Source organism: Camarhynchus parvulus, chromosome 5 (assembly GCF_901933205.1).
Source record: "Camarhynchus parvulus chromosome 5, STF_HiC, whole genome shotgun sequence".
Taxonomy (NCBI): domain Eukaryota; kingdom Metazoa; phylum Chordata; class Aves; order Passeriformes; family Thraupidae; genus Camarhynchus; species Camarhynchus parvulus.
In genome coordinates this window covers 49,583,101-49,610,233 of record NC_044575.1, presented here as the reverse complement: position 1 = coordinate 49,610,233, position 27,133 = coordinate 49,583,101, and the positions used below count along the sequence as shown (strand labels likewise).

General features: G+C 40.9%; 1 protein-coding gene across 8 annotated transcripts in view; it reads right to left on the bottom strand.

Annotated features, from left to right (window-relative positions):
* Nucleotides 1–27,133, bottom strand: part of EML1 (EMAP like 1) — a 121,448-nt gene that overhangs the window by 68,061 nt on the left and 26,254 nt on the right. For 7 of the 8 annotated variants that reach the window (XM_030948612.1, XM_030948614.1, XM_030948613.1 and 4 more), the window contains exon 1: nt 11,570–11,819. The exons of the other annotated variant lie outside the window; for it this stretch is intronic. In XM_030948612.1, the coding sequence (XP_030804472.1) occupies nt 11,570–11,636 (67 nt within the window). In that variant the 5' untranslated portion in view covers nt 11,637–11,819. Of the gene's footprint in view, nt 1–11,569; nt 11,820–27,133 lie in introns of those variants that run through there. 8 annotated transcript variants of the gene reach the window in all.

The following is a 27,133-nucleotide window of genomic DNA, read 5'->3' as shown; positions in this document are numbered from 1 at the left end:
ATTAAAAGGATTACAACAAAGATTGAGGTCCATCGTTTCCAGGGAGAGAAAAAACCAACAAAACACACACAGACACACATGAAAAGCAATGACAAAACCAAAACATTCACCAAAGAAAGAGAGGAATCTCAATGGTAAAAAATTTATGTTCATTCACTCTGCTTAGAATGGGTAGGTGGACTGGAAATTAAATTTATGATGCAGAGGTAATTTTCTACCTCTATGAACCTTAATTCGATTTTCAATAATATTTCTAGCAGTCAAAAAGTAGTTTCCCCCTTTATTAGTCCTCAGCAGCTGCATGTCTCTCCCTTGTACTGCCTTATGCACTGTTTTAAAAGTTTGCCTAGCACCACTATGCCTGGCACAAGACAGGAAAAAGGGGATCACTTCTACCTGCTACAATACATAACAGATGGGCAACACTTCTAACTTGGATTAATTTATTGATGCTGTGCAACACATGGTACCACAAGCAGCTGCAATGACAAAAGCAAGGGTCCAGTTCCACAAGACACAATGGCCATTCTAGAAGCCCCCAGTCTGCCTGCAGCACCCACTTCTCCTACAATTTATCTTTTGCTGCCTCTGGAAACTGATTTAATTCTCCAGCTTGGTGGAAAACTAACCCAGCGAAAGCAAAATCAAAATACCACACACAGATACTGCCTGGTTTTAATTTTTTTTTCTGTTAGGTTAGCATGTTAAACTAACTCCTGACAATTGAGTCCATCAAGTAGGTAAAACCACAGACAGCAAGTGAGGGAAGGGGAAATGAGACCTTCCTTCAGCAGCTGCACAGTGTGGTGTGGTTTATCAGCCCCAGGTGAAAATGGAAATGGGCAGTGGGGCAGGGACAACAGGTTTGCCCTCAAGATCAAAATCCACTTAACCTCTGTCTTCTGAATTTTACAGTGCTATCTTCCAGCTCCCACAGCTCTCTGGTTTATTAACCTTTACTCCCAAGGAACACTATACACCCTCTTATCACATAACATCTGAAGGACTGAGCCTGTCATCTTTAACATCCCTTTGTCTCCCCATCTATGTTACTTTGTATCCTTTCATTTCATTGAAACAGTTGAAACACTATCACATAGTGTTACTCATCTTCAAAGTTAGGAAAATGATTGTATTACATCCCTATGCATCAGAAACAAGGTACATTTTATTTTTAAAGGGCAGATGAAAGGAGAAAGAATTCTTTTGATACATCTTGGCCCTGTGGGAGGGTGGGAAGTGGTAGGCTGCCCTGCCATAGACTCCCCCTATTTAAACAAAATTTAGAAATAAACAGATCAATCACCCAGAGGTATGTGTTCACAGGAAAAACTAAAATACAAGCAACAGTATCTTACCAAGAACTGACAGCTACAGAACAGAATCTCTCAAATAATTTACACATGAGGCAATGCTGGAATAAACCACACTACTCTGTTCAGTGCTGTAAAGTTTCACCCTAATGCCTAAAACCCTGTGCTCCATAAAAAATGAGTGAGTAGATACAAATATATTGCTCTCGGGAGACCACACCAACAAATGTGTTTTCCAACTTCCATGAATTTTAGTTATAAAGCATTCACTTAACACAACAGCAACCATTTTTCAATTCCATAGCTGAACATTTAATCCCACAACTCAGTTATTTAACTCTTTCCTAAAACCAAAACAAAGCCTCCAGATCATAAAAGAAAGCTGAAATACCATTCAAATAACTAACGATGTAATTCAGCTATAAATTTGTTCTGAAATACTACTGGTGTGATAGTCAGAACCATATTTTTTCAGGCTTGCACAGATAACATGCTTATCCTAATTCTTTCAAACAACAGGTCATCCAATACAGCAAAAACAATCTAAGCAAAACCCACTACACAATAATCAATAGCAATCTGGGGAGGGAACCCCATAACCAAAGCCCTTACTATTTGTATCCTGTTCATTCAACTTTAAAACCAGAGATGGAAACACCAAGCTACTAAATAATAAAAAGGACAGGTAGACTGATACACCCATACTCCTTCCCCTCTTTCTGCCTTAAAAATGACTGGGCTTAGATTTTTCAGTAAAGCAGAACTGTTCTAAATGTAAAGCCTTGATTTTAGTTCTGTCTGATCCATTAAAACTTGCTCAAAATAAAGAAGTCCAGACTTTTCAATTTTTTGTTCTGAACATGATCAACACTTATAACGATCTTTCTGACAGAGAAACTGTTAAAAAAAAATCTTCAGACCTAAAGAAGTGCTCAAGCCCAACACAGATCCTGTTGTCCCCTGTTCACGATATTAAAAGTCTCTTCTCAAGAAAACCAGGACAGAACATCAAGGAAGCAACTTCTCTGTTGGTGTACTGACCATGTTACTTCCCAAATCAGAATGAGCAATGGTTAAAGACTAGAGAGTGGGAGAAAACATCTCTCAAAGGCTATGACCATTCAACTGCCCCAGCTCTTGCTGCCCCAGCTCCCTATATATATTTCAGTTTGTTCCCAAAGGATGCTTATGCAGTGTTTGTCACCCATCACCCCTCTTTGGCTCATAGAGAGGCCAAGTCTTGGGAGAGCACTCCAGCAGCACAGCTGCTCCAGTGCTGAAGTGCGTTTGGTACGTGGCATTAAGTTAGAGCTAGCCCACAGTAAATGCACAGACACTGGATACCCCAGCCCTCACCACAAACTGTTTTGCTTTACAGATTTCTTTCTCTTTTCCCACAGTTCCTGCTAAGGTGGACATAGCAGGTGCTGAAGTGCAGCATCACAGAGCTAGTGCACTTTATTGCTCTTTTAAGAATGCAGCCCTTCAGCTGCAAGACCCTGCAGTACACCAGTCAAGAAAAGGCTTGTCTGTATGCCATCACTAACCAATCTCAGCCTCCACTAGGGGTCTGCTGGACCACACACCATCCCCCCAAATTTGTAAATGGATCTTTTCTAACTTCTCAGTAGAGAAAGGCCTCAAGCCTTGCAAAACATATAAATGCTTAACTTAAAAATTGTGTAAAATATTTAGTCCCAAAGGACCCCTCGTTAGTTCATTAAAACCTCTGAACACAAGGGAAATCACTTATTTCCAAACTGAAATACAGCTACCACAAGGACTTCTCATACTATCTAGCATAAAAGGGAGAAAAAGCAAGAACCCACCATCACACCTCCTTCCCTGCATGGCATTATACAGAGTTCACTAAATTACAATAGATACCTATTTTACTATGAGAGCCAAAATTTCTAAGAATATTCTCTTTTTTTTTAGATTCAACTGGACTTTGCCATCATCATTTCCAGAGTTTCAAAGTTCAGTCCTACTGAAGTCCACAATTAAATTTCTATCACCTGCACACTGTCTGGATTTTGCTTCTTACTCCCAGTCACATCAGTAATTATTTACTGTGCTACAGTGAGGTATTGTACAAATGCTTTATAACACTGCCTCATATAATACACGGACAGAAACTCATTAAATTCAATTTTAAAATTTAATTAATTAAAAACTCAATGTTTAGGTTCACAGTTAGCAACCTAAAAACAATGGCCTGATTTTTCAGATCATTTAAGCATAGTCCTGTCTGCCACTGCCCCATAATTTTGGCCTGTATTTGGAAGCTGTAAAGCAAAAAGGCAGGAATGCAGACACTGGTTTGAATAAAGACTGGCCTGAGCCTCAGAATATGCTAATGCCTGTAAGGTTTTTATCAGTTTAGATAAAGACCTCGTTGCCCCCTGCGGTCCGGCCAGCCTTGCTGGACCACCCATGTAGCCACAGAGCTCGGTCACCTCCAAGAAGCCACCCTGGGGCACCGCGCTGTTCACAGGGCACTGAGCACTGGGACAACGTGGGTAACAAAGTGGGTAACACACTGTACCTGCTCCAGGGGCAGCGCAGGGACACACCTGCCACATCCTGCAAGCTCTTGAAAGCAGCATCTCCACGTGGGAGATGGAAGGATGCTTTCCAGGCAGCAACAGGTCTGGGTAAAACAGCTTGTGAAATGCTGCATAGGGAAGGGGAAAAGGAAGTAACAAAATAGTAATTGGTTTTAGTAAGGATAAAATAAATATGAAACTCTCTGTCAGGATCTTTCTCAGGGGAATTTTTTTTTCACCAAAGGAAAAAAATAAAGTAAGAGCTGCTCCTAATGCTTCTGACTTCAGGGTACAGAAACCTTTAACAACCTCAAGGAAATTCTAGACACCAGTGCCCAGTTAGCCTCACTTGAGTGTACAGGAGGTGCACTGGGAAATGTCAAAGGCTGTTTCAGTCTGCTGTTTTTCAACACAGTTGTAAGAAACAGAAAGATGTAATTTTCATAAAACACAAGGTTCATTACAAAGTTTTAATTTGAAAATATTTGCCTTTACTAGCTTGAAACAAAGATTGTTTCTCTATTTACATATCGACATGTGTTCATCTATTCTGCATCTTAGGAACCTCACTTTTCAAAGCTTAGCTTAGCCTCCTGTTCACACTCAATTCTCAGATGACTAAAAGCCAATGCTTCCCATATTGGCCTGCAACAGATTACAGAAGTCATACTTAAATCCAGAAAACATTTCTTCATTCCTGTTTGCAGGAATCTTGACGTAAGTTTCCAACCAAATACAGGGTCTATGCTGTTAAGAAATGCAAACTGCTTTTATCACAAGTGTTTGTTTCAGATTTTAAATCCAAAAAGGCGATTAGTTTCCACATTCCACAATACCTAAAAGAAGTGCTAGAGATCTCCAATGCTACTTTTCAAATGAATATAATATATTTATTCAATAATCAGTTATTTCAAAGCAAGATGAGAATATGATGGACCATGTCAGATTTTACCCTTTGGAAGTAATGGAGTGTGGACAATCTCACTTAATTGCTTTCCAAAGAATTAATTTAGTGAAATCATGTTAACATATCATTATCCCCACCCCATCCCCCTAAAAAACCTCAGGGAGCTACTTCCACATTTTAATTATGTAATGGACGAACATTTTAAATTGTGATTCATGGAAGAAGAGCATCATCCACAGCTCCTTTAAGCTTTCACAATTCCTTATGGTTGCCCAATTAGTGTCATTTGCAAAGAGCAAGCACCCAACATAAAATGCACTCATTACACTGTTTCATACAAACTTCCTACTTATTCTCTCTCATCATCCCCAAGATTTTAGAGATCAAAAGACAGGTTCTTTATTACAGCTTCACAAAACTTCTCTTGACAAAAGAACTGCACATCAACTTTAAAATTTTCATCTTAAATTCCTAAGGAAAGGAGAAAGAAGAAGGAAGTCAGAATAAAACCTATTAAAATGTATGTCACTGACTGGTGTACTCCCTCACTGTCTCCTCACGTATATTCACTTTTTAATAATGTACTTTTAATATCATTTTAATCTTATTTGAATTATTTGCATGTGGTTTAAGGTTCAATAAAGGAATTTCAGATTTGCTATTTTTAATTAGAACTTAAAACATGTATTTTACCAGCTCCGTAAAGTATTATTAAATTTTTTAAAAACTCCTTGAAGATCAGATAAAGCATGTTTTTCTGCTGAGAGCCCAATGCTTTAATTTGCAATTCTGTATGTTGTTTTATTCATGATAAAATACTTGATACTTGTAGTTTCTCTCCATATTGCTAACACTGACACAGATTCTCTGTTGAGGTTTAACTATCACTAGAGGATTCTCTCATGACTGGTCCACATTTTCATTTGTTTTTAGAAGCTTAGTTAAAAAAAGAAAAAAAGGAAAAAAAATTCCAGTAACTATAATTAACACCACTCATGACTAGCACAAGTGTTAATAATTCATGTTTTGGAAATAAATAGCTAATTAAAGGGCAACAAATTCAGTTTACTTATATAGTGTCTTATTAGCAATAATATTTGGAGCTCTAATAGGCTAACAATATATATTGTGCAAGCGTCCATTGCAGCAAGTTATTTTTAATTCATAGCATACTGATTTATTCTGTATTCAATTACTGCACATACCAACAGAAAAAGTGTCTGTATGCCACCTCTCCCTCCCCTTTACTCCAGTAGTGAAGAAAAATATTCTAGAATCTACTTATATTCTGTATAACTCCAAAATGCATAAAACTGACACTTAATGTAGAGTCCAATTCAGCATTTCCTTTAAGAGTTTGACTGCAAGAGCCAGAACAAATCTCACTAAAAGAAAAATTAAGAAAATGCTGTCTAAGCAATGCTGTCTAAGGTAATAAAATCTTCTGTCCTACAAAACTGGTAGAAGCTTCAAGTGGAGCATGGCCTCCATTCCTGAGTTCAAAACATGCTGCTGTTCTGGAGAGAAGAGGTCTAGAGATGAAACATGGGAAAGCCTGATTTGTCTCTCTGACTGTGTTGTTTTGGACTTCTGAGAAGAACAACATGAGTAATGCTATTAGCATGTTTGCAACATCTTTTTGAACATGCTTGCAACACCTTTTCCTACACACAGTGCATGAATCTGCCCAGTGAACACTGAATTAAATCCAATTTTGTTTTGCATTATTGCTAGGAAGTGATCACAGTACAACAAATTACAGTCTCTTCCAGCCCTTGACAGATTTGAACTGGTGCCCTGAAAGCTACAAGGCTCAACTTACCATTGTTCCTTCCCTAACCCATTCCATATTGTGTGACTTTGGTCCAGCTGTAGGAAGATGTGGCTGCATTTAGGAAGCTTAAGGACAGGAAATGTGAGAGTCAAATGGGAAAGAAGAGACAACCACCAGAATAATACTGTCCATACAGATTTCCTGTTTGCTGTGCTCACTTCCTCACTGACAGGCACTGCTCCACTTGCAGATACAGGAGTCAGAAAGAAGAGACACACATATTCCATTTGTTTTCAGGAATGGAGGAGAATTACAGAAACAGAAGATTCAAGCCACAAATAGACTGACAAAAAATGAGTCACACAATTTCATTTTCGTGACTTAAGTGTGACTGATAGTTATCAAAGCTACTACCTGTCAAAAAAGCTTAATGTGATTTTGGGGGGAAAGAGCCAAAAGGAACCATTGATTCCAAGGAACCATAAATTTTTAAGAAGTGTTTATTGGTATGTTCAGCCTGGAGAACAGGAGACTGAGACCTCATCACAGACTACAACTTCCTCATGAGGGCAAGAGGACAGGCAGCCACTGCAGTAACCAGTGTCAGAACCACAGGGCAGAGCCTGAAGTTGTGTCAAGGGAAGTTTAGGTTGGATATCAGGGAAAGACTCTTCACCCAGAGGGTGGCTGGGCACTGGAACAGGCTCCCCAGGAGCCTGACAGAGTTCAAGAAGTGTCTGGACAATGCTCTTGGCACATAGTGTGAATCTTGGGGATGGTCTTGTGCAGGGCTAAGAGTTGGATGATCAGTGATCCTTGTGAGTCCTTTCCAACTCTACATAGTCTGTGATTCTGTGATTATTTTTCTCTTTTAAAAAAAATAAATTATAGCACAGTTTGTTTCAACTTAAACTTTTCTCTAACTCTAAATTTTTTACTAAAAATTACACTTCACGTAATCTGTTAAACAGAACTGTAATTAATATTATGGAGTCCCTTGCCAAATATATCAATTTCATTAAGAAATAATGCTTCACACTTTTTTTACTGCTTTACCCAGATACTCTGAAGTTGAAGCTTCTGTCAAACAAGGCATTTGTAGTTGCAGGAATGGCCATTTGACAGCTATGATTTTCCCAGTAGCCACATAAAGGACATTTAAAAGATGCTACAAGTTCCAAAGAAATCATAGCTAAATTTTCACTTCCATCTTTAAGTGTACAGAGGCATTTTGCAGGAATCCCAGATTTCACCCTTTACATTTCACATACCTAATAGTCATGCCCACAGCAATTACTGTGCTGAAGGCTGTGTAAATAGATAGAGAATAGATAGATAGGGGTTTGTGGTCAGAGCGCCCACAAAACTCTGCCCACACCCTACATGTCTTCCCAACCTGTCTGTAATCAGTAGGGATCACAGCTGCAGTTTAGTAAATCAGCTGGGGGCGAGATGAGCACTGTCTCTAATTCCAGGATATGTCTTGTTTGGCAGTGTTTCATGTCCAGCATGGTTCTCTCCACCAGTTTTTAAGCAGATGCTAAAAACCTCAACACTATCTTGCCTTATCAGGATCCTTCCACTTTTACCTTCAGCTTAAATAACACATGACTAACAACCTGATTGACTGTAGATAAACATACTGCCTTTCTACCTAAAAGTAACTTCTGTACCAAGAAAGGTATCTATAACCAGGCACAGTTAATATTATCTAAGCTTTATTTTCCAACATGCAAAATAAACCAACAGAGTCCTTCATTATCTAGAAAGTGACACGTAAGTTGAGAACTGTCCTTGGGCTTTAAGAGGAGTTATTTTAGTGTCTTTCTTAAAAAATAAACAAACAGAACAGGCAGAGCAACTAACAAAACATTCTGTGCATCTGAAGACTGTCCTCTGAAACTGGAGAGGGAGATACCAAACAAATCAATAAATATGATAAACTCCTCCAGAGCAGGCATGTACTTTCTGCTCAGTTTACAACTAGGGAAACTAAGGCATCAAGAATGAAATAAATTGCCTAAAATCACATTGGAAGTTTGTATTTCTTTCTTTGATGTTATCTCAGATTGACACTTGTGTTCATTAACACAATGTTTCTCAAATGCCAACTGTAGCTTTACTATTCTGTAAAAAGGAGTTTGAAGAAAGTAGGTGTCTTTGAACTAGCTGTGCTAAATATTTGCCCTAGATTTTAGACATGCAGCTCAAAACTAACATATTTGCCTCACCCTCTTTCTTCTCTCCCTTCCTTCTCCATTTACCTTCTTTTTTACACATCACAAGCTGTAAAAACACATTACTAAATAATCATGCAAACTAAATCTGCATATGAGCGAAGACCCAAATTCTTCTCCTGAACCCAGGGCCCTTTCTAGAAAAAAAGGAGCAACTCTGGGGCAAATCTGCTCTTGAATTAACTTTTTTCTCCCTGACCAGGCCTTCCACCAGTCAAGGTCCTGCTCCCTCATCCCCATCACAGCCTCCTGCCCATTACTGCTCCCTCCCTCCCTGTCCCCTCTTGGGCTCCTACCCACTCCAACAAGGAGAATGTATTGACAAGTGGGAGAAGCTGCAGCCATCCTTGGACCAGGATAGACCTTGCTTACTACCCTAGAGGTGACCCACAGATATTTTTTCAGGAGCACAGCCTTTACATACTGATCTTTTGAAACAATACACATGGACAGTCTCTTTATCCTTTATTCTGTTTGAGAGCACCAGAAAATTCCATCACGTCTTTTCTTGTACAACTAAAATTAATCCTATTCAGAACAGGAACCTTTACAGCATACAACAATGATCATTTTGAGTGCTTACCAGCCATTCTGTATTTCACTTTACCATATACTAAAATCATATCGTCTTTCTATCTCTACCACTTGCTTTGTTTGGTTTCTTCTATATGTCTGCCCCATTTCCAACTTCACATCATTTTTCATACTGCCCATTATGCATGCAAGACCTTTCCACTTTCCAAATAGAAGTGGCACTTCTATTTACCACTTTTCAAACTCAAAACCCTCACTGGATCTTCTATTTGTATTTTCTTCCTCATGGGTCGTGTGTGAAATACCCGATTACCTCAAGGCTGTACTCAAAGGCTTGATTATCTTTTATTCCTCATCTCATTTAATATAGTCTCAGTAAAGGCTAACTTGTAAAATGAAGGGCTTCTGAACTCGACTACTTTCTTTTATAAGCAGAGTATAATACAAACTTACAACAGCCCTTGAGGTCACTATCTACAATGAGACAAACCTAAACAAGTGATTTGTTCTAGACACACATTCCAGAATATAATACTTAAGGATTAACTAAGATTTTAAAGCCTATGTACAGTATAAATACATATGGCTTATTTCCATTGAGTGTAATAGGTGCTCAGAGCTACAAAATCAACATGAGGGACAGTCCACAGGAATAACCTACTCTGCTTTTTCAAACAATTCAGAAAGTGATGCAACTCTCCTTCTGCTCCCACATGCAGGCTACTATCATGACCACTGCAAAAGCAAAGCCCAGGGATTTTGGTAGGAAGACAGCTTGCTTATAAATGGATTAGAGTTTAAACTTTGAAATACATTGCTGTATGCTTCCTTATTAAAAACACTTACAATGAAATATTTATTTAGTTTAGGCAAAACAGGCATCTGTTATTAGTGTACAACCCCCATACATAGTCATAGTTTTCCCTCCTGAGGAGCTCCAAAAATATGGTGTCACTGCACAATGCCCACACACACAACTCCTGCTGCCCTGAAAAAGCTGCTCCCACAATCTCCAGGTCCACACATATCAGAGTGAGTTTTCTGCAAATCTGTCCCTTTCTTGCACCACACCACACAGAAAATAACGTGAAATTTGTCATCTTCACAGCTTCCAAGGAAAGAGGCTGCTATGTCTGATGCAGTTGCTGTCATGAAGCAATTTTGTAGGAACCTGACTCCAGCTGTTCAGACAGCAGTAGAAAGCAGAGACCACTACTGAAATGTAGAGCAATAAGAAATCCAAGAATATGAAATAAGAGATTATGAATGCTCACAATTTTGCCACTAGAAAGCAATAACTTGTACCAAAGTAAGGTATTTTGAGATTACAGTTTACCGTGAAGAACTTTCTGTAATACTTAGAATAGCTGATTTATTTCCCTCAAGGAAAATATCAGCTACTTGAATAATCCCAAGTACTATGCAGGCCAATCTCCAATACTGCCTGTGAGGACACTTGCAGTTCCTCATCTCCTTCCTTTTTTAGGACCCATCACTGCATCCTGGCAGCTCCCCTGTCATGCTGCCACCCAGGTGACGCCACCACTCCAATAACCCCTACCTTAAAAAAACAGCAGAAAGAAAAATCAATAACTGCAGGCCAACTCCGGTAACTCCAGACAGGCACCTCGCACCTCCACACCGCCCTTCCCTTCGCCGGTGAGAGCGGCGCCGGTGGGCTCCGGGAGCGGGGGCGGGCAGGGGGCTGAAGGACACCTGCGTCCCACTGCGCCCCCGGGCTCACGGGCAGCTCGGCCCTATACGTGTATATAAATACAAGCCTTATACATATGTTTATTTATATGTATACATATATATTTATTTATATGTATATGTGGGTATGTTGGCATACGCGCAACGGAGACACGCAGCGGCGGGCGATCGCTTGAGCTGCCGGATCTGCCTTTGGGGAAGATGCACACAGACATCTCTACCGTCCACACACGCACACGTAGCTCCGCATATTCCCATGAAGGAGGTGCAGAAGTTGCTCGCAGAGGCGCCCCGAGGGCTGGCAGGTTTCCCGCCGAATAACGGGGGAGGCTGAAGGGGGTGAAGTTTCCTCCCTCCTCCTCCTTCTCTCCCCGAGTTGCGCCGCGGAGCCGGGCGGCCCTGGGCGGCGGAGACGCCGCCGGCAGCCCCGGAGCAGGCCCGCTCCCGCCGCTGCCTTCCCCGCGCCGGCCTCCGCCTCCCCGCCGGCGCCCCGCCGGAGCGCCGGGACCCCGCCGCTCGCCGGGGCCGGCCCCCGCCCTTACCGTTGCAGAACTGGAGCAGCGAGGAGGTGTCGTAGAGGCTGCTGTAGCTGGAGAAGCCGTCCTCCATCCTGCCGCTGCGCTCCCCGGCGTCCCCTCGGCTGTCCCGGCGGCCGCCCGCTGCCTGCTCGCCCACACGCTGCGGAGCGGAGGCGGCTGGGGCCGCGGCGGCCTCGCTGCCTGCCTCACTCAGTTGCCATGGCAACCCATTCACTCCGCCGCGGCTGGGGCGGCGGCCGCTCCGCTCCGCTCCGCCGCCGAGCGCGGGGGGAGAGCCACGGGGCGGGCCGGGGCGGGCCGGGGCGGGGCGGCCGCCGGCACGGCAAGGCCCGGGAGGCGGGGGGGACCCCGGGGCGGCGGGGCGAGCGCGGAGCCGCGTCTCTCCGCCGGCTCGGCCGTCTGTCCTCGGCGGAGCCGCCGGCTGCGGGCGGCGGCTGAGAGAAGGACGAGCCGCGCGGTTCCCCTGCCTTGCCCGGGCCTCTGACCGCGAGGCCCGGCGACACCGGGTGTCCCGATCGGGCCGAGGCGGAGCAGAGACGCTGCCCGGCCCTGCGGCGGGAGATGCTCGCCGATAACCCCGGGTTAACTCGAAGAACCGCCATGGGCTCAGTCAGGGCTGGATGCGGAGCAGGGGCTTTGCGATGCAGCTGTGCAGCCGGGGAGCCCCGCGGACACAGCCTCAGCATCCCTCCCTGCTGCCTCTGCACTCGGCTGCCTTTGCCGAGCCTCCTCTCGTTTCTTCCGCTGAAGCAACAGCCTGCCTGTAATTGCGCCTTGTGCCCTCCGCTGCTTTCAGTGGCGATTCTCATGGTTACACGATGGAGCTGTCAAGATAACATTGTAATATGTACTCTCTTACAAAACCAAAAAGAATTATACACACTGTAATTCCTTATGCTATTTTATACAGTTTAAACTATGTAGTTCGAAGAGTGATACACTTTCCCAATACAGTATACTAAAATAGCATTAGCTGCTTAACACGTTTTTGTCTAAGTATATTCATAATGTCCGTTCGTGGTGAGGTGAAGGTGGTAGTCCAAAACTGGTGGCCAGTAATATTGTAAAATTATTTGATACATTTCGGGCTTGATTTCTGCGCAAAGAATGTTGAAGTGTCCAGTGACTGAAAGACATTTTTAGTTCAAGCTCCTCAAGGGACACAAGGGAAATAGTTCATTGCACATCTATAGCACCTTTCAGCTTGAAAAATGCCAAAGCACTTAACACATCATGCCTTCAGTCCCCAGTCCTTCCAGGAGCTTTTTGCAGGGCAGTTCCATCGTGTGGATCCACTTACAGGCGTGGGTTTGGTATATGTGAGTCTTTTCACCAACCACTAAACCATGGCAGCTAACACAAAAGTATGCTATAAAATTAGGCAGAGATATCAGTTCCATGTTAAAGCAGAGTGAAAAGTGCTCCCTCCTGAATTGCCAGTGCCAATACTGGTAGAGTTGAAGTCATCTCCAGCACAAGCACTTACCCAGACTGATGTGCTTAAATTGTATCAGACAAAACCAACTGCATTTTATAGGTGTGGGTTATAAATAACAGAAATTTGTGGTAGTTTGGTGTTGTATTCAAAAAAAACCCAAAACCAGACATTTAAAAAAATAGAAAATTACTTCAAAAATACAAAAGCATAGAGGTAATCTTAGTGTTTTAGATGAGTCATGATTCATTCTAATCTTTAAAATTAATACAGAGTCCTTAGGTTTTCTCATGACCTTTTCATTCATAAGCCATCAAACGTTTCAGCAATGCTATATTATTCTAAAACATTGTACACACACAGAAAGACATATGGGATTTTTGGCAGACAAGTTGCAACCACAGAAAAGTGAAGTTCATTTTCAGTAAAAATTCTGATTAAGAATTTCCTTCATTTTAAAACATTATTGCCATCATTTGGTTATTATTTTTGAGGTTGAAAAGTGCTTTAATGTGCTTATTTTCCACCATCTTGAGACAAGATGTGTACTCACCATAAGATGTCAATGTTACTTTCACCTCTATCTCCTTCTGATGTATAAGTTTTGGAAAACAAAAATATTAAAGCTATGCTATCTAGAAGTATTATGTTTGTAGTAAAAACTGTGTTGTCAGAGAGATTGCTACAAAGATAAGAGAAGGTAATGCCCAATAACTTTTATGAGATTTATTAATATAGGAGAAAGGCCGGAAAGAGGCAATGCAGCTCCATTGCAGACAGTAGAAATTAAAAGTCACTTAGAAACTCAAATCTAATCTCTTCTTAGAGAGAGATGCAACATGTAAAACTTGCAATAGATTTCCCACTGAAATTAACAGTGAAGCCTTTCAGCTCAGCGTGCTGCAAATCAGCTCAGAGATGTGACAGAAAATGGTCTCAGCTCCAGTCTCCAGATGCTGTTATGATTCCATTATACTCTAAGAGCAAGGGTTAGAAGAGGGAAACACTTTCATAATTTAATGATTTTGAGACCTGTAACAATCTCATTATACTAAACTGCACCACAACGCACGAAATGAAAAAGAAATTCTGTCTGGCTGTGGGAACAATGGGACAATGGATTGGAAGAATGCACTGATGTGTCTCTGGGAATTCTTCTGGTATGGGAAAACAACAAAAAAACTCATGGTTGTCCATTTTTCTGTATACTGTAGCCTTCACCATTTGTACATTTCAAAGCCAGTTCTGTGGTAAGTGTGAAACCATAAAGGTGGGAATGTGGCATCCTGAGCAGTACAGTGGGGCTGGTGTATCAGGAAAGGATTTGTTGCTGTACATTTGTGCACACTGACTGCTGGCAGTCAGAAACTGTATGATGTTACATTTTTGAAAGCTGTATTTTATACCTAATGATTTAATTTTTGTTCATCTTGAGTAGTGCAATGCAAATAACTATTAGCTAAGTGAGAATAAAACAGCTTTCACCCATCCCTGGATGAATTTTCAGGAGTTAATATACTCCAATATTAAGACAAAGAAGACTTGCTTTCATTCCCTGTTAACACACTGTAGCCAAATGTCACCAAATCATGGAATATTCTGAGTTGGGAAGGGTTCACTAGGATCACCAAAATTTTGGTGTTGCCTTTATCCCTTCCTGAAAACACAATCAGGCTGCTTTCACCATGTGGCGGTAGCTTGGACAGCCTGCCCTCCATAGCTGCCCCCTGGGTGTGTGCTGAATGCCACTGCTTCCAGCAGGCTTGTGGGGGAGAGGTGATGGCACTGGCTGTGGGAAGGACACTGGGATTGGCTGTCAGTGGCAAAGCCTGCTGTGCAGAATTTACAGGAGGTGAAGGTTCAGTTCACCACAGACACTGGGGGGCTCTTCTTTCAGGTCAGTGCAAAGCCTGTCTGCTGAACAGATCAGGGAAGCTTGGGTGGCTGCTGTGCACACGAGTGTACATTGTAACTAGAGAAATCGTCATCAGGCAAAGCATCTAGCACCATCAGCAATTGTGCTGCTTTTGCTAAAATTTATCAGTGGATATAATTATAGCATCTATTTTACCATGACTAACTTTTGAGGATCCCCGCAAGCTCTTTAGCAATCATTTGATAGGTCGCGTTTACTGCAGCATGATCAAAGGGAGCTAAGCTCATTTCTGTAACTCATTGTGTTTCCATTTACCATGTAAGAGTCCATTTCACCATTCACAGTCTTACTTAATGCAGCAATTGGTCTCTGCTTGAGCCTGGAAGCTTTTAAATTGTATGCTTATTCAAGGTTTGCTATTCCTCTGTGAGTCAGAAGTTTCATCTATTAAAAAGCTGAAGCACTGCAACACTTGGTGCCTGGGCCCAGACTGCAATCCAAAACACAAGGTACCATGTGTGTGCTTCTCCCTGAATCATCTCATTCAAAACAGAAGAAATGGGCATCTTTTCCAGCTGTTCATCCCCAGCACTGAGAGTTAGATGGTCTGAAAGCTGGCATCACAGCACAGGCACAGTGCCCTGCCTCAGCATTGGAGACACAGTGTTTTGACAGAAGCTGGGGGCCAGGGCTGAGCAGCACAATGCCCAGCAGCAGCAGCAGGAGCAGCAGGAGCAAGCTGCACACAGCAGGAGCCCTGGGGAAGGAAGAGCCAATGCCTGGTTTAGGAACTAGCAGGATGAGACCAGCACTTAGCAGAGAGAAGCTCTGGGGTTAAGTTTTAGATTTAGCTTCCTGAAATCTGATGAAATTCTGATTTATACTGATTTTTTTTAACCTGTTTATTTGTTTTCCTTTTCTATTCAGAAAGCAGCAGGAATGTTTGGGTTTTTAAAGAGAATTTCATGCAGTGAATATATTGTCTTCATTTTGCAGAAGTGGCTTTTTCTCACTTCTAAGAGTATCTCCAGGTACTGGCTGTCAGGATCCCATCATAGGCTCAAATAAGGATTTCCTCTCCCAGTGTGGTAGGAAAGGAAGAAGTGCCTTGCTGCCCAGTCTCCTTTGTGAGAACACTTCAACCACTGGAATAATCATTCATTCTAAATAGCAGGACTCCAGTGTTTCAGCCACAGCAGGGAGCTTCATGAATGTCACTACAAAGCAGACTTCATGCATGTGGGAAAGATGGGGTATAAGAGGAGGATCACCATTATACCAGCACAGTCTGAGTGCATTAAAAATACAATATAGCAAATGTGGGATGAAACCATCAAAGCTATGCAGGTTTAACAATCCAAATGAAAATATGTCGCAACATTTCTGTATATATCATGTTGTTTTGAACCACATATATTGGAATTATGGAAGTTTCCCTATAATTAATAAGAATAGTCTTAATCATATTGCCCTGGAAAAAAAATACTCTTTTGCAGATTGGTTAATTTGTAAATACAAAGAGAATACTTTGAAGATGAAAAGAATAATGCTTTCCACTATGACTCTTCCTATTCAAAGAGGGGAGGCTGCTCAGCAAACACTGATGCTTTCAGATTTGCACCACCTTTTTGAAATAAATGTTGGCTTTATTTGCTTGTTTGGAAAATGGGAAGAAAAACATGACACAGCCCAGGTCATGCTGGGAAGTCTGTGACAGAATCAAGCCAAAATAACTACCAGTTATTGCACCAACTGCAATATGAGTCTACTGAGAATATCCTGCCTGTAAACACTGAAGATACTACATGTATAGTTTGTTATGAAATGTCTTCAAGCACAGTGCCTGTGGTAGAAATACTCTTATTTTTGCAAGATCCCTCACACGCTGGGTTCAATGCACATCAATGTATGTAATGGCCAAGTGCAGCCTTACTACATCCACAGCTGTGACATTGAGATTTGAAACTGATGAGAAGCAAAATGTACTACAGGTAGACAGGAATGCAGCTCCTGTTCCATATTCCATTGCAATCTGCAGATGGGAACAGCACTTCTGAGATATTAATACTCTGTGAGATTGATGTGAAGAGGCACAGTGATGGATGGCATCACACAAAATGATCCATCCACCCTTCAAAATTACTCCTTAGAAGTTTTCAGTTATAACTCAGTTCTGCAACCCTATTTTTGGTGGCTGCAGCCCCCAACAGAGCCTGAAAGCTTCTGCTAGCAGAGCTCTATGAGATCTGTGTACCCAGGGGCACAAATCCTACCTCTTGTGAGAGGGGCATCTCTGGTTCCAGCTACAATAACTTTGGCACAGGTTCACTGGTTTACCATTCAGGGCACAGGAGGATTGTCCCTACAGGTCTGTGTCACTTCCCAGGGGGAATTCCCTCCCAGAAGAAGGATCTTTCCTGCACCCACTGGAACCCCAGAGAGCCTCCAGAATGTAGGTAAGGGGAAATGCTTTCAGCAAGTATGAAAAAGTGATGCTTCTGTGTGGCTTGCAGCACACTGACACTCTTCTGCACATGGCTGAGATGAGTAGTTTTGTTTAATTTCTATGCTGTGATTATAAAGATGTTACTGCAACAGTATATATTCCAGAGATCTATTTTATGCATATATTTAAATAATATTTTGTTAAAATTTAATGTCTGAGTTGTTACACAAAGCCACAGCTACATAAATCTGTGCCTTCTGAATTATATTAGAGAAGAATGAGACTAGAGTAAGCTATAATAAAGACATATTTCTTTAAAATTATATTTAAATAACAGCATAGTAAGTTGATAATTTAAGATGTACACAAAAATTGCCATTTTTTAACAAAGTGCTTCTACAGTTCCCATTCTGTTCACCCTATAGAAGGAGCATTTTAACTGGAGTGTAACAATTCACATGAACATGTAAAACCCAGACTTACAAAACAGGATATTTGTCCAAAGGACACATCAGCTACACTGTGAGAAAGAAATCTCTCTTCTGCAAACAGATACCCACAGTGCCAGATGAGAGGGAAGGATGTCAGCACTCTATTTTATATTCCTTGGTGGGAATGGTGGTTTAAACCTGTGCTTTACCAGAACTGATATTCCAAATTTCCCAATTTCCCATGTCACTGTTTCACTGGTGTTGGGATCCAGCACAATCAAGGGCATCTTGTGGGAACTGATGTGTACCAGGAGAATTTACTGTCAGCCATGTAGATAACAAAGCACACATAAAAATGTATGGGTAAGACAAAGCACCATGTTGGTTCAATATATTAATATTAGAAGGGGCTAGACAATCTCATTTACTACACTTTCTACATTTGCAGCTATATTACTGGAAATTTGCCCAGATATGGAAAATAAATGATGGTAAATGTCTTCTGAGAGATAGCTGGAAAAAATAATGTATTTCTTCTAGTGATTTCATATGTTATGCTTGCTTTTAGTGAGTGATTTATTGGAAAAACTGATTTGTGCTATTAAACAAGTAACAGGAAATGACTGCAGAGAGTTTACCTGTAATTTTAACTCCTGTCATCACATAAGCCCATTTACCACTTCAACTAACTTAACTTCAAGTTTTACTTATCCATCCCCGTGTATCTTTCACCAAATATAATATTAATTATGCCAAAAGAGGTTGGGAAGAAAGAAGACAGTATTTCATTTGTATGGTGTGGGTTATTTCTGCAGGGGACCATACCAGCTCCACTGGTTCAAACTCACTGAATTTCCATGAGCTTTCCTTGAGTGGGTGGAGGAACAGGAGAGTGGATTGCAGTGTGACCTACAAGGGCTAGGCAGGAATTCCAATCCACTACACTTGCAGATTCCTTTGATATCTTACAGAGCCCAAGACCACCTGCATTGAGACCTTCATCCTCCACTGCTTTTGCTGCCACAGCTTATTTCTGCTTTCCCAGCTCGAGATCCCAAGACACAACTTGGGGATGGAAAGAAACAGTTAAATCATCAGCTAATCTAAGCTTGGCTGGCTGGAGAAACAAGCAATAGGAAATAATCCTTTCCTACAGTTTTCAAGATTACTTTACACTGATTTCCAGCATAGGCTGTAGCTTTTATTTTTGTGGGTAACTACAGTTCTGAATTAAACTTTTTTTATTTACTTTGGAACAGAATTTGCCTTGGAAGAAACTTTTTTTGTTCTGGTCTACGCAATCACTCAAGGCCCACAATGCGATCAAAGCAATTCTGTGTTAAATATATTTATTCAAAGTAATTTCTTTCTGCAGGTTCACAGCAAGTGCATCCAGAAATTTAGATAAATTTCACTTTTGAACTCCTTTGAACATATAAAATGTAAGCAATAAAATGCAAGAAAGGAAGTGGTTGAACCAAAGTAACCTTCACTGAATTGCCCAGAAACATAAATAGGCATTAGGGTTTATATGGCAGGATCAGGTCCATACATTAATAAAATATTTGGCTTTGGTGAAAGAATTCTGGTTGTTCTTAAAACACCTCTGCCAGCCAATGCAAGGTGTAGGATTACTAATCCTCCTCAGGGTAAGCCATGCGTGGCATTCTTCTCTTTGGTGGTGGCATTCAAGAGAGTCCTGGAGGAGGAAAAAGTAATAGGGGCAATAATGGCAGTGTCTGAATGAAGCCCTGAGAGCCAGCCCAGCCCTGCTGCCTGGCTGCCAGCCATCCAAGATGAAGAACAATCGTACATTTGTCTCAGATACCAAGTTACCTAATTTTCAAAACGTTTCCTGATGCAGCTCTTTAATTCTTAAGTATTTCACCACCTGACGTTTCTCTCTCAAGCTTTCAAAGAAGCAAGAGAAAACCAGAGCTACAGATAATTGAAAGAAGAAAAACTAAAATGATTTTTTCATTAGCAGCCATAATTTAAGGAAAAAAGGACAGGAAGACAAGTTCTTTTCAGCTTTTCAATGCCAGATAGCCCCTCATTGTCCCACTCACTTTCTGACAGAATAAATGCTAGGATAAATAATAGAGCGAATCTCAAAAGAAAAATATGTATTGTGTGCCATAAATTATAGAAGCAGATGCAGCCATGAACAAGAGATTTAGGAACATAAAACCCCTGCAGTGTACACGGGCTGGTGAAGGGCTAGGAGTTGCCAAGGGACGCTCTGTGACCATCGTGCAGACCAAGCTAAGATCTTACCCTAAACATCAGCCTGTAGCCCTGTTATGCAGGGGTTTGCCACCTTTTCCTTTGCATTCTTCCTCTTAACCAGCTTTTTTTTTTTTTTTCACTAGCTGTTTAATGAATGTTTTGGCCATAACCAGGTTATAGTATATTTTACAGATGTCTGAGAAATCTTGCCCTGAAGAATTTTGCATCTTCTGCTCAAACTAACCCTTCAAAGATTCCCATATTAAGGTGAGTTTCCCTAAACTAAGGGATGGGTAAAATAGGTGAAGGGCCAGCTCTTCATGTGTAACCTCGCAGAGCACCATCAGCTTCAGCTGAACTCTTGGTTTCATTCCTTTTTATTTATTAGAAAAAGTGTTATATAGTTTTGTGGCACTCTACACAGAAATAATTACAAATAACCTAGCTGCTTAATGCTCATCAGAGACTCCATTCAACTAAACAGTCTTTTGGCAAAGTCAAAACTCTGGGTCCAGATTTTTCAGATTTAAACATCCTTAATATCTTGCTCTTTCATGACGTCTTTTATTTCAAGACATCAGCAGATATTTTTTATTCAGCACTCATTTCAGAAGGGGAAAAAGAGTTTTGCAATATTGATGCAATTTATTGTTGTGTGACCAATTAAGAAAATAAAGACATTTCAAAGTTATGTCATTCATTTCAGATAAGTAAGATGTATCACAGAAAACCCACATAAGACTGTGGTAAAGGACTTTTTTCTAACTTCACAAATGACATTAAATGCCATTTTATGACCATCCAAGAGTAAGGAGTAAATAATACTTTATGCTGGAAAAGAATACATGTGACTCATGATTTACAGCTGTTGTAGATGTGAACTTGTGGAAAATGATGCAATTAGAGGCCAGAGGCAGAGCAAAATATCTATTCAGCTCTGCTGAGCAGATCAGAACTGCTGAAGGGCTGGAGAAAAAAAAATGTTATTTTCTCTTTTGCTCATGTCATCCATGGGCTACATTCTGCTTGGAGTTACTTCATATTCAAGCAGTACAGTTAAGAGAGAGTCTTTATATGATTTAGCATTTTTTATGTTTTCCATTTGTCTGATGAAGAGTGCTTGCTCTGTCATTCATTTACCATTTCCTTCCATGTGAAATTAGGAAATATGGCATATGAAATCTGAAACCCAGGTTTTTTCCATCTCTGCATGTTTTCCCTTGGAGCTCAAAAACTCAAGTTCTGCCAGTGTAGAGGAAGGAGAGGAAATGTAGCAATAAAGTTCCTGGCTTCGTCACAAGCCCCTTTCTGACCTGACCAGGCGAAAGTGTGTGGAAAGGGATTGAACTATTCAGGATACAGATGAATGGCAGAAGTATGTTCATGTGAAATCAGACAGAAAAACCCACAAAATAAGATCTAAGCAGGGACATGGGCGCTACAAGATGTCATGCTACAAATGCAGAGGAGGAAGGCCAGGAGAGTGCTGGTTCAGTACTCAGGGGTGAAAGGCAGCTAATGACAGATGACGTGAGCAGTGTACAAGTGATTGATGACTTTTTGCATCTATCTTCAGTAAAGCTGTATTTCAACAAACATAGACAATCCTATTGCTGATAAATGTAACTACACCTTCCTTGCCTCATTCCACTCCCTCTTCCTGACTGCTTTCCTTCATCCCTCAGTCACAGTGATCTGTAAGGGTGTGCAGAGATCTGGGTGGGGAACTGCTCCAGCTGAAAATTAACCCAACAAATAGGGTTTAGTTATTTAGATCAATTAGTTACTAAGATCAATTAGTTCTGCAGTTTGATCCATCTCTTAGCTCTATCACAATCAATGTTTTATTTTAAATTACGTAGATGTATCAACTTCATCCTCTGATGCTTAAAGTTTCTGAGTGACTGGGTGTTTCTGAGTGACTGGATGTTTAATGTGTCAGAGGATCAGAAGTAGGAAAGCATGGGACATGCATTTTAAATTGGGGAAAAAAAGAGTAGTAGATTATTGATCAGTTGATTAAATTAAATTTCTGCTCCAAAGTTCAGGATATTTTAGACATACATGTTTTGAGTGCTTATGTAATAAAAGGGAAGTGGGTAGCATTCAGTTTTCATTGTAAAGTCTGTCAAACCAGCTTAGTTCTTGCCATGCCTGTATTGTGCTGTGGAGAGGGAAAAGGGAGTTGGTGTCATGTAACTCAGTTTCCATAAGGCTTTCTGCACACTCATAACAAATCCTCTGATCTCAGAGGATCAAGATCAGAAGCTTGATCCTCTAGAAGCAAATGAGGAAACGCAGCCTTGCTGACCCTGCTACACCTGTTCAAACAGGTCTAAGACTGTTGAGGTAACCATAAATAAATAGTGGCACAAAAGGGAAGTAGGTATGAAATGTGATTCTGCACATCTTCCACCTTATTCCCACTACAATCCACTTTTTCATTAGTGACTGAAAAAGGAAGCAGAAGACATACTCAGTAAATGTGCTGGTTGCAGCTTGGGAGCTCTGCTGTTTTTTTCACATGAGGTTCACAAGCAATTGACTGGTGCACCTCAAATAATACCAATTTACTTTAAAAAAAGAAATCTCAATTGCTATGGAGCTGGAATATAAATTACAGTATTGTTCCATTGGTTTTTCTGTGTCCTAAGGAGATCAATTTTTCCCCAGTGAAGTCATTGGTAATATATTCCTACCACCTCCAAGAGCAGGTGGTGGAGAAAACAGCTTAGTTTACATAGACCAGAAAACAAAGTTTATATATCAAAAGACAAGTCACTTTACTGAGTACTCGTATGCAGTGCTACTATTCTGGGGGCTAGTGATGGAGAATCAGCCTCTCAGTCACTGGTGTGTGTCAGGTCAGGTCAACAAGAAGCAACCACAGTCCACTAGCTCTTGTTATAAAATGAGATAATGCCTCTTTCATTCTTGTGTGGGTACAAAGCAGAGTCAAAACTTGGCCAAAAAATCACTATCACAGTTGCAACAGTGAAATACTAAAAGCCTGAGCAGGTATTAGGACTGAAGCGTCCTCATGATCTGCTTTCCTAACAGTACATGGGATGCCTGGGATTTCATTTTTCTACTCTGTTCCCTTTTTTGGATCCACTCCTTTAATACTCCTATGGACAAGCTGATGAAGTGGAAAGGCAATTCACACTGACTGAAGTATTTGTTTTCAGTTAAAAGCCACTATTTGCTGCTTAGCAGACAAACACAAACACCTATGGAAAGAAGAGCTGTCATGGCATTTGAAGTTCCTGAGCATCTGTAATCAGCACATCTGAAAATATTTTAAAGTGAGTTTAGCCTATATATGTCTTCATATCACAAAGTACTGCTAGGGACAGAATTGGATGTTGGATGTGTTTGTATTACTCTGTTGTATGAAATGAAAGGCATTTATGCATCTCTTTTGTCTGCATTCACATACACCTACACATAAAGGCATTCTGTCCTCCCTTTCCCTTATAAAGAGTGGTGATCTAATATGATTTATATCTTAGTGGCACAATCTCCTAAACAGTCACTGAAAATGATCATTTACCTCGAAGGCTAGACTGTCTAATTCCTGTACTTGCCCTTTGCAGTACTAACAGAAGTTGTTTATATAAGATAAATTTAGTTTTTACATTATCTAAGACACACCTTTAAAACAATTAAATATATTCATCTTTTATATATTTCTGAACCTAAACCACAATGTTTAAAATCATATCTTCACACTTTAAAAAACTCAGGTTCTGCTTGGGTATAGTAGTGACATTTGAGAAAGCTGTGGCATTTGGATCTGTGTCCAACAGAGGGAGGTGTTCAGAAACACGGCTCTGGTCCAAACTCTTTCTAAGACTAAGGAATTCAGCAGAAGGGGAGAGAAGGACACGGGCAGATGCATGTGAGCAATACATGCTTTACTACTGCAACTCAATTCCTTTAGCTGCTCTCTGAGAACTCAGGTGTGGGGTCACTGCTGCTTACAGATTCAGACCTGATCAGAAGATTTAAGATCAGAGGATTTTTAGATCAGACAGGTGACAATATCACCTCTGTTTTGAAAAGGAACTATGAAGCTCTTAAAAAGAAAAAACACTACTCATTTCATATCAGCCTCTTGATGTGAGATAAACTCAAGCAGAGTTCCAGTCTGGCAGGCACTTTGGGCTCAGTAAAAACCTGAGGTTACTCGGCTGTGCCTTCCTTGCAGGCTGTCTCTATGGCAATGGGAAAATATTGTGAGGTATAGGAATGAAGGGAATATGACTCAGAGAGTACAGAAAAAGGAACATTCAGAAACATAATTCCCAACAGAGTACACTTTTCAAAATACACACAAATCAAAGAGAATCTGCCTCTGCTTTGTCCACGTGTTTTTACTGGAGAATGCAATTAATAAATAAGGAGCTGTAGTGCTGCTTGTTTTCATTCCCCCTATTATCAGAGGGAAACAGAAGCTGGTGGTGAAGGAAACAGCAGGACTCTGCTCTGCTCCTTTGAGTTGTGCAGCATTCTCCACAGGGCTGCCGTGTGGCTGGAAGTGTGTTTATCAGTAAGGGACAGGTTTGGACAGAGTCCCTCAAGTCAGTGTGGTACTTCCATGGCCTTTCCAAGTGGAAAGGCTCCTCCTTTCACTTGTGAAACCACAGAGGCCACAGGAAGCTCCTGTGTGAAGTCTCCTGTCTCATTGACCTGGGCCCCACCAAAATGGGATTTGGCCCAAATAAAAAGGCAGTAGCCCAAGGCAAGAGCCATCCTGCAGGGAGACATTCCTACAGAGCACTGCATGAGCAAGAACTCCCAGGCTAACCCAGACCTGTGCTCGACTGGCCCAGTACCAGATGGGCTTCAGCTTGCCACACAACAGGCATTTATAAATAGCTTTCCTCCTCAGTTTTCCTCTTTAGATGTTTAGTCCCAGGAAACATATATATATATATATATGAGGCAAACTCAAGTGGATATATATTTATATACATAATTTTTTTTCCTTGCTTAAAAATATCTTCTACCTCTTGCAGCTAATGATGATTTCATGGCCTGTATTAGCACTAGTCATTCTCTGAATCATTTATGATTTTGGCCTCAGTAGCACTCTGACACAGTTAGTCCCACAGGTCAGTTATGCATTGTGCAAAAGCCTGTCTTTTAATCAATTTTATGTACTTAGTTCAATGACACTTTATCCTTGAACTCCAAGAAGACCAGATTAAATGCTCTCTATAGCATTCAATTTTTTCCTACATCTGTCTTAAGCTTCCCTTCCAATTTGACTCAACTCCTTCAATCATTTCTGTCCTGAAGGAGGTGAGAGCTTCCTTCCTTCTGGGGCCTGTGGAATTTTGGGACTGTCCCTAAGCTTCCCCTCCTGACCTGCAAGCTGCTGCTTCTCCATGAGAAGTGCAGTGAGCTGATGCAGTCCTGGGCACCCTCTGATCCTGCTCCCCTGAGTTTCACTGGGGAAGTACAAGGGAGTCCTGAGGTACCAACATGATTATCCTGTATTCTCTCACTTTAAAAGTGCTGGCCACCAGTATTGTTGCCCAGCAACATGAAACTGTGTGTCACTGCTGGCTTCATTAAACTTTAAAAATATTTTTCCTTGCCAAGTCAAATGAATAATTGACGATGATTTCACTGTATATTTAGCATGTCCATTCAAATTCCAGTATGGAGGTAAAACCATTTCATATACCTAGAATTAAGAAGAAATGACTAATACTGGCTGTAAAATAAGATGCATGGCTGAAAAATACTTGCACTTACAAAGCAATCTGTATATTGCTCAAAGCTGCTGTATCAAATAAATGTCCAAACCCTGTAATTATTTCTTTACTGAACACACTGCGCCTTCCTTTTTTGCAAAGATTATTAAATCTTACTTTATGCTTTCTCTCTAGAAAAGACTTCAACAACTAACCTTTTAACTGCTTTATTATACTATTTATTTGCTATACTATGCCTATATTTGCTACTATAGGCAATTGAACACATTAAAAAAGCATAAATAGAGAAGAACAGATTTCAACACTGATATTTTCTGGTTGAGTAATAGTGCCTGGGGTTATTCAAAGAGAATGGGTTGTAAAACTCAAGTGTACTTTCTGTCATCTGACTGATGGATTGCTTGTTACTTACCTCTAGCAGTCCAGCTAAAATAAATTGCTGCAACCCTTATCAGTAGTTTCTTTTCTATTATATGTGAGAAGTCCCAATTTTATCTAATTGGTGGCATTACCAGAACATTTTTTTGCAAATGTAGAGGCTTCCTGGTAAATGCAATTGCTACTTTAACCCATGAGAGGTGCAGTTAGATGTGTATCTGTGAGCAGAACGGAGAGGACCTAAGCTGGGAGCTTTGGAGATCTCCAAGCTAAATGACTGCCAAAATAAACATGACTGAAGATAGAGGGATTAATCCTGTAATCCTCACTTAAGCAAAATTCCTGCTATCTTCAGTGAGATTCTCACTGGGGAACAGCTGTAAAAATTGGCCTAAATGAAGCAGAAATGAGAAAGGCCAAATTCTGCCTCTGGGTGTGAGGGTGTGACTTCAGCAAAACCTGAAGTGTGACACCCTGGGTCTGGGATAATCAGCACATAAATTCTCACCAAGCTCTATAGTACCAAGACTTTCCTTGGCATGAGGTACATCCATAACCCCACAGGGAAATGTTTTTATCCAAGTTTCACTAAAAAGTGAGAAGACAAGTGAGAATACAAGTACAAACTAACATTCAGAAAGAAAATGTTAATTTTATTAAAAACTATCTTACATTTTAACCAATCCTAGGAGTGTTTAGAGCATTTCTCTTCACTGAACTCAGAATTATTGCCCCCATTTTCTATCTGGGGTGGAAAAACAACAGGCAAAGTTAAGTGATTTTCCACAGACCACACAGCAAGTGATTAGTATCATGGGGATGAATTAATCTTGGGTGTAAATCCATAAAGATTAATGGAGCTCTAACAGGGATTAATTTGGCCCATCATCTCCAAGGATAGCAAAACCAATTAGATGATGTCATTAATCTTCTGGTTTGTAAAGGACTGTTTCTTAAGCAATACTGAAAGAAAGGCAATAAAACAGGAATGGCCGAAGGATCCACTGTAACAGATGAATTGGTTGTTCCTTGGCAGAGGATTCCCA